The sequence below is a fragment of the Erigeron canadensis genome, chromosome 9 (assembly GCF_010389155.1).
Source record: "Erigeron canadensis isolate Cc75 chromosome 9, C_canadensis_v1, whole genome shotgun sequence".
Classification (NCBI taxonomy): domain Eukaryota; kingdom Viridiplantae; phylum Streptophyta; class Magnoliopsida; order Asterales; family Asteraceae; genus Erigeron; species Erigeron canadensis.
Window position 1 is genome coordinate 25541363 of NC_057769.1, and position 8858 is coordinate 25550220.

General features: G+C 37.6%; 1 protein-coding gene across 1 annotated transcript; it reads right to left on the minus strand.

Annotated features, from left to right (window-relative positions):
- Positions 1 to 5270: 5270 nt before the first annotated feature.
- Positions 5271 to 8613, minus strand: LOC122580864. The gene is made up of 6 exons (XM_043753014.1): positions 8511 to 8613; positions 8371 to 8427; positions 8112 to 8171; positions 7283 to 7363; positions 6697 to 6785; positions 5271 to 5527 (listed from the first exon to the last, which is right to left on the minus strand). Exons 1-6 carry the CDS (start codon positions 8577 to 8579, stop codon positions 5407 to 5409), a joined length of 477 nt encoding a protein of 158 aa, XP_043608949.1. The 5' UTR covers positions 8580 to 8613; the 3' UTR covers positions 5271 to 5406.
- Positions 8614 to 8858: the final 245 nt, after the last annotated feature.

The window sequence follows — 8858 nt, forward strand, 5'->3', positions numbered from 1 at the left end:
GCTTGAGTTTTTCATTTTCAAGCTGAAGTTTTTGAGTCAGCAACTCATGTGACTGAAGTTCAACATGAACATTCTTCAGTCTGTTGAGTTTATCAGATTTTTCACTCAATTCAGAACTTACTGAAAGGAGTTTTGAGTGAGCTTCAGCACGCAGAGTTTCAACGAACTGAAGATCACATGACAAGGACTCAAGAATTTTGGTTTTGTCCTCATCAGCAGTTGAAAGAAGAGTATGTACCTTTTTGACAGTGACGTTGACCCACTGACTTGTTGAGACTTGGTCTTTTGTCAGCGCATCACTATCAGCTAGAGCCATGAGACACATGGCGTCAACATACTCCTCATCATCAGAGTCATCTGAATCAGCCCAGTCATGTTCTTTAGCGACCAGACCTTTGCCTGGTGTTTTGGCTTCTTCAGTTTCAGCCATTTTGGCTTTGAGCTGATAATACTTGTTCCTGTATTCATCAGCAGTTTTAGATGAGTTAGATTTTGGAGCAACAGGAGTTGGGATAAAAACCCTGCACTCTTTTTGGTAGTGGCCTTTTCTACCACATTTCCAGCATTCCTCCTGTTATTTATCCACAGGAGGCTTATATGGAGCAACCGACTTGCGGTTGTTCCATTTCCTGGAGTACTTCTTTCCAGCGATTAAGGCAAATTCTACAAAATCACTGAACATTTCCTGTTTCTCTTCAGCATCAAGCTCTTCAACGAGAGCTTGAAAGGATGCTGGAAGAGAAGAGGTGCTGGCACCATCATTGGGATAGATGGGCTCAGAAGAGATGAGAGCAAGAGGGTCAGATAAGGGGTTTGCAGAAGAGCTGGTAGCAGAAGAGGAACCAGCATGTCTCCTTGATTCAGCAGAGGCTCTAATATTTTGAGCCAAGGCTTTCTCTTCAAATTGAAGAGTGCCAAACAACTCCTCAAGATCCAGTTCTTGAATCTTTTTGGTGGTACGGAGGATTTGTCTAAGATTCTGCCATTTGAGAGGAAGAGAGTCGATGAACTTATGGCATACCTCAAAATTGTCATGGGTAATGCCAACGTTTGTCATGTCATTGAGCAACCCTTTAAATCGGGTATATGTGCCCTCGAGACTTTCATCAGGAAGAGAAAAGAAATTTTCATAAGCACGTTTGAGGTCAATTTTCTTGGTTTTAATCAAGTCAGCTGACCCTTCATAAGTGCTTACTAGTCTTTCCCAACTTCTTTTGAAGTGGGGAATTTAATGACTAGTTTCATCACCTCAGTGGGAAGGGTGGTGATGATCATGTTTTTCAATCTAGAGTCAAGATTGACGAGTTTACGCTCTTCTTCAGTCCACTGGACTTCAGGCTTGACTAGATCTGTTACAATTTCAGGAGCATCAGGTGTTGCACCTGGTGTCCTTTCAACATATGTAGGAATGTAAGGACCTTCATTTAGAATGGTCATAAGATATGGTTCTACACCCACTATGTGTAGTAACATTCGTTCCTTCCATGAACCAAAGTCCTTTGGCTCAAATTTTGGAGGAATAGAAACGTAACCAAAGTCACGTGTGTTAACAAGAGTGGGTACAGACGACATCTTTTAGAACAGAAAAGGAAAAAAATTTAGATGTAAATGTAAAGAAAAGAAAGAAAATAATGTAAACACAAGAGGCAAACAGATCTTGTTCCAATAATTTAGGAATGGAAGCTCTGATACCACTTGATGGTCCTCGAATGCACTGTTTGTGTTTTAATTAACTAACTTGTAATGTAAATATGAAATAACAAGAATAAAGATGAGATGTAAAGAACTTTGTTTAGTTGTATGAAACTCAAACTAAACGATGAAAACATGGTTGGTGTGTTCCACAGTTTTACTTTACTTTCTCTAAGTAATTTGTTAAGTTTTTGTGTGTTCAAAAACTTAACATAAATTTCCTGTTTACAGTTTATTGTTGTTGTAAAACAACCACCCATGTTTTCATCGTTTAGTTTGAGTTTCATATAACTAAACAAAGTTCTTTACATCTCATCTTTATTCTTGTTATTTCATATTTACATTACAAGTTAGTTAATTAAAACACAAGCAGTGCATTCGAGGACCATCAGTATCGAGCTCATTGTATGTTTCAGGTAGGTTCGTTGTTAGGTATTCAACTAATTCGACTGTTCGGAGGCCATGGATGAGCCCCGATATCTTCTAGATTTCAGGCAACCCGTTAATCTCATGGGTTTTGGATGTCTATCTCGCTATAAATCCTTTGAGTGCTTCTTCTTTTTGGCGCTTTATGTCATACGTCGATATATGCGTCTTTTTACGTTTCTTCTGTGTATTGAATTGTAACACAAACCTTGCTTCGAGATCTTCGAAGTCACTCATGAATTCTCTGACTAAGTCATCAACCTTTTCTTTTGCTTTTGCTGTTAAGGCGTGGGGGAAATTTTGGCAAGTTGCTCTCGAGTCCCATTTCCGAGCCGCTGCAATCTTGATAAATTTATTCAAGAAGTCGGTCGGATCTCCTTCACCGTTGTAATATACGTGTTCGTATTGTCTCTTTTCCGTATATACTAAATAACTCCGTATGTTTTCGTCAGACAGGTTACCCACGTTCGATTTGATGTGCTCCAGGTATGGACTCAGGTAAAAGAGGGTTCTCCCTTTAAATACCCCTTGATTTTGTTTCGCATCCTTCCTGGGCTTGGTTATTGCTCGGGTGGTCTGAATGTTTTTCGATCGTTTTTGTCAGGACCAACTCCTGTATGTTAACTTTGTGATAGTTTCCTTGTGCAACCTGAAAATTTGGCCTCATGAAGGGATCCCATATGGCTTCTCTCTGCGTCTCCTCCTTGCATGGGGTCACAGGCTTTGGTTCGTATACTTGACCAGTTTCTCTCAAAAGCCTTATTACCACGCATAATACATCGTAATTGGCTTGTACGTAAGCGTCGGTAATTCCTTTGTCTATTAGTGCGGATATCTTCTCCCCAGGTTTGGGCAATACATCACCCAGGGAACTGGTGGTGGGGATCCTTTCCATGTTGCCAAGGACGTGACTGTGTTCACCCGGTTGTCCCCATGTCTTCCGGGAGTTTCCGGATATCAGGTTGTCCCTATCCTGAGATATTACCTCCATGTTATTTCGACTTATTGATCCTACGGGGATCATGCCAAAAGCCTTAACCGTTGGTCCTTTGAAGAACTTATCCCGGCTGGGCCCCGAGGCATCCGATCTAGGTTCTTTTCATTTCTGGCCTTGTAATCTTCCCACAAGCCTGTTCTGCTCGAGACTCATGGTCTCCGGCGTCTCCCTGTCTCGACAGGGTGACCCTTTCGTAGCTTTATCCGGGCCTTGACCGGGTGACCCTGGTAAAGGACCGTTCTAGTTATTATCCTTTGGCACCAGCTCGTACCTGTCCTGGCTTGTACCTAGTGACCCTAGGGTGTATCCACTTTGATCTTGGCTTTGTGATCCTGGTACGGACTTGTCTTGATATTGACCTTGCGGTCCTATCGCAAACTCGCTTCGGTCTTTGCCTGGTGATCCTAGCACAGACTTGTCCCGATACTGACTTTGCGGTCCTATCACGAATTCGCATCGCTCTTTGCCTGGTGATCCTGGCATGGACTTGTCGTGATATTGACCTCGCAGTCCTATCGCGAAGTCACTTCGGTCTATGCCTGGTGATCCTGGCACGGACTTGTCCTGATATTGACCTCGCGGTCCTATCGCGAACTCGCTTCGGTCTTTGCCTATTGATCCTAGCACGGACTTGTCCTGATATTGACCTACTGGTATTTTCCATGTCTTCCCTAGGTCGTTCATGTCCGCAGGGATTCTTCTGTGTCTTCTGTCTTTTGTCGAAGTGCCCTGAGAGTTTTGTGAGGTTAAAGGGTCGTCATGCATCGAACCTGGCTTTTGGATCCGAGAGCAGGGAGTAGGAGTCATTCGCTCGCCCGGATCTTGGTCTCTTAATGCCAGCGCATGTTCATTTTTGGATCGTCCTCGTGCATCTAACGTTTTTTCTATTGTCACTATTGCATCATTGCAGTTATTTGAGGACCTAAACCTGGCATGGGCGGGTTAACGTGACTCCATCTCTCTACGTTTGACTCTTTTTGAGGCGCCTGCGGTCCCCTCCTACCTTGAACACCCAATGAGGGATTAACTCTTAGTTTGGCCATCGCAACTGATTATTATGATTGTATGTGGGTGTCGGGAAAATCAGTTTGAATGGTCCCACGGATAGCGCCAATTTGTTTGATCAAATAATTGCATTATGGCTAAACCGGAGGTGTGAGCAGGGTTGGTGGTGTTTTGTTGGCGATTCCCTTCCGGACAAAGGGTCGAAGACCGCTTTACGCCAGTTGTTTTCTGATTCCAAGCTGTTTCGTGCGACTTAGGGTTTGAAGGTTTAGTTTGAGATTTGTTCGGAGGTCGAATAAACTATGAATGATTGTAGGGTTTTAGTATATTGCATATTGTGTATATGATAGATGTGCCATATGGCTTCTTCCTCTATTTATATAGAGGGTAGGAAACATGGAGAGGAGGGTAAGAGAATTAGAGTAGATCTCTTCCTCTTTTGAGAATACCTTGTTTCCTACTTGAGGAGATTTGTAGCGATCTCTTTAACAAGTCGCGTCCGATATGTTCGGAGCTTCAATATATGTTTTAATCGGATAATCATGGAAAGGATCTATATCCGATGTTGTATATTTCTCCGGAGTTGGGTAGCTACCTTGAGTTCCGAATTGATTTGGACTGGACGGGGGTCAGGCTCCGTTTTGGCTAAGTAACGAAGGTGGTTCTGCTTCGGGTACAGAGCTAGAGCTCCGTATGGGGTATATCATCAACTACTTTACTTATTTGCAGGGGTAGATCAATAAGATTCAAATTGCTATGGAACAACTTGCTTGTGTGGCTACCACGTTGAACCATCTGATCATATAAGCGAAATCAATGAATAATTTCTGTTGTTAAACTGCTCTAAAACATGCGAAAAATGTTGTAGGTTTCTCTTTAAGTTTGTAATATTTTTAAATTATGAATAAATTTTTATATAATATTTGTGTTTATTTTATGAATTATATTTCTGGTGTTATTTATTAAAAGTTTGAAAATAAATATGTTGGAGTGTATTGGAATATATCGGATCTATTGAGTATTGGGTGTGAATTAAGGTAAATGTATTGGAAAGAAATTTTGTTGATGTCACACTGTATTGGTTAGTATTAGACTAACCCATTAGAGGTGCTCTAATGTCATGGTCAATCCATAATAAATATTCCGTAAATATATATATATATGATGAGTTATGAATAGTGACACGTTTAATCAATGAATAAAAAATGAATTGGAATGTCATTTGCCATGCAATACTTAACAAATAAAGTTGGTACATCTGTGTTGACTGACGAAGTGTTGGCTGGTTATACACGTTTGAGTATAAACCGAAAGGCAGGATACGAGGCAAATACTGAAGAAGGATTTATCAATGCGGACTCTTTCACTTTACTCTTTAGAATGATGTCAATTTCATCGAAAGTTTCGCTGCATCAATATTAACATGAGATTGTTAAAGTAGTTGTGAGAGATAAAATAAGAAAACGTACTTCAAGATACTACTAATAATATGAGATTTATAACTGCATCAAATTGAATCTAAAACTAGTGAGTTATAAGATAAAACTAAGACAGTTGATGACACCGTAAATACATTGTGTAGATCGAGAAAAAGAAACATACAAAAAATACATTATGTAGATCGAGAAAAAGAAACATATGCTTACATGAAAATAATGGTTTTTCAAAAAAAAAACTATAATCCGGGAATATAGGCATATAGCCCTTAGGATATTTCCAATGGGGTGTCTTTGAGTGCTCTTAGGTGTCTTTGGATATCTTTTGCCGTTGAAACTTGTTCAAATCTAAAGATGCCCCTACTTATCCTTACCTAATATATTTTTGTTTTTAGTTGGAGGTAAAAGGATATGTAAGGATGGAGATAAAGTTATAGGATTTGAAAGATTTATAAGGATGTATAAGGATTTGTAGAGATATGATATGGTAGCTCAAGGACGCCTAAGGACATCCTTATCATTGGAGATAGCCTTACAACTTGCAATGACGATCCGGTTGTGTTTGGATTAACAAGGTGTGGGTTAATATATGGGCGACTTCATATAACTTAAACCAAACCCAAACCATTGAACGTAAACACAATTCACTTAATAAACATTGACTTGTGCAACCCATATTCAATCAAATTCAACATGACAAAAATTAAAAGTAAATTTTCTAAATTTTAATTCCACATAATAAAAAATACGAGTATAAGCTAACTATAAAACAAACATATGGAGTGAAGTATTTGAATGATGCATAGTAAATATTAAGATGAATTAAGATAGATATATAGAAAAACCAGTAATAGTGTACGTACAAATAGCTGATGTCTTAAGTAAAGATTTAATTAGACGTTTTTTGGTTCATGTTCAAAATCGTTTCAAAGCTACGGTGCCTAACGTTTTTAAATGGTGAAGTTAATAATGGTCTTCTTCCTGCCTTCAATGAAATGGATGTTGAAAACTTCAGATAAAATAAAATAAACAATATACGCGATGAGCCGATGACTGCCATAAATATTTCTCGAGTTTCCATTATAATAATACGAGTAATATATAAATTTTACTTATGTGAACATTTAATCAACTACATACCTGGGTCCAGGTTCTAATAAATAGGTTTCATTGTCGTCTAACAAATTGGAGTCGTCCTCCCTTATAAACTCCTGTAGGCTTGACATATGCTGGTCAAAGATAACGAAACATTAGGATAATTAAATTTGTATATGGGTTGAAATTCTTATAAGCTAAATTCTCAAATTTATTACATTAATTAAATCAATCAAAATGCATGGTGTAAATACGATTAAATGATCCACCTTCAATTTAAATAATAGCCTTTTTTTTATAAAAAAAAAAATATCAACCCACAACTTGAGACCCGCAGGCCTCAATAGCTTACAAGATCCAATTTAGCTATCATAGTACATAATAATATTGGGGGAATGTTAAGTAAATCATGCGGTCTTAGGTAAAACATGGGAAATTATGTAAAATTTAGGGAGGGATTGTGTAAAATTCAGGAGGGTTTGTATGTTTATTAAATTCAAAGGTTTAATTTATATTTTTTTTAACTTGAAAGTACTTAGTAAAGCGGTATTTTCCCAATAATATTTTAATGAACTACTTAATCACAACTTTTTAGCAATAGAATAGAAAAAATTCACAATGTAACACTTACTTCATTTCTTGCCTCCTGAGAAAGGTCACACTCTTCTTCATATATGTCAAATAACTTATCCAAATGTTTCTGGGTCAAACACTGAAAAGCAATACAATGTGATCAAATCATGAGTACTATCACATAATTTGTAGGAATTTGGTGTAAGAAAGCAACTCGACGGTACTAGCTTGTTAAATTTGAGTGATAATTCTAGGAAGTACTTAAGGGGTGTTTGGTAGGAGGGAATTATAGAGAATGAAAATGTAATAGATAATGGAAATAGTGAGAAAGAGAATGAGTATTTGAAAAGAAAATGGATTCCGTTGTTTGGTACCCACAGAGAATAAATATATATAAAAATAAAATTTTAAATAATAATATATTTATTACACATAACATCTTAAAAAAAAAAAAAAAGAATTTCCATTTTCACCCATTCTCTACAATTTGTAGAGAATGGAATAGATTCTCCTTTCCCATTCCCTTTCTTCGTTTCAAACAAACAAAGGAAGTCTTTCTCATTCCCTTTCTCCCCTTTCCATTTTATTATACCAAACACCCCTGAATGCCATCCACAAGACTATATATGGTCTTCTGGAGCCTAATTCCAAACCTATATCTATATCAGTGTATTAATTACTCGTAAAAGAGTAGTTACCAAACCTATTAAAGATCATCCCGAACATCACCAAACCACTATATATTTCTATCCAAACCACCACGTTTGATTGAATTTTCATTAACTAAAAAACCTTAGAAGTGGGTAAAAGTAGAGACGGTATAATAGAAGCTTCACACTCAACACCCTTAATAGAGAAGGAAAAAAAAAAAAAAAAAAGAGCCTTACACGGAACTTTGATGGGGATTCATACTCTGACCATATTCCCAGCCTATGAACCATTAGATGCTGAAAGAAATGTAAACATCAATTGATATACTTTTACACGAACATGAAAAGCATATAAAGCAATGACTCCATGCTTCAACTATATGATTACTTTAGATTGAAACAAATAAGAACAACATAAAAAAGGTTTTCGTGATTGGCAAAAGGCGCAAACATGACAAGAACTTTTAATCATAAACCAAGTTGGAAGATAACGTACATACAACTCTATGAAGGAAGATGTATGTTCAAGTATTGGAGAATATCGAACTGCATCCTGTAAAATCAGAACCCATGACTCAACCAGCTAGGCTGGATCGGATTAATGAGTAGATTAAGGTATAAAAAGATGGGGTTTACATGGAATGCTCCGAAAGATGTTGCGTGTGATTCCCACCACTCTTCCAATGTGAACGTTGTATATCTCATATTGAGATAACGAGAGAAGGTCAAACAATCCGGTTTCAAAAGCATACTATAGATTCAAATGGTTACAAAAGATAAAACTAAGGGAAGAACAGTACGAAATTAACGTCAGAATTACTTAAAGTAGATTAAGCAGAGACTACCTATTAAAAAGACGGACATTGATATATTCGAAAAGTCTAGTAAATATCTCCAAAATGACACTGTGAGGCACCTGATCAAAACCCAATTTTTTGAGATTTTGAGATTAATCAAAAGAAAAAGATTTAGTCATCAATACTT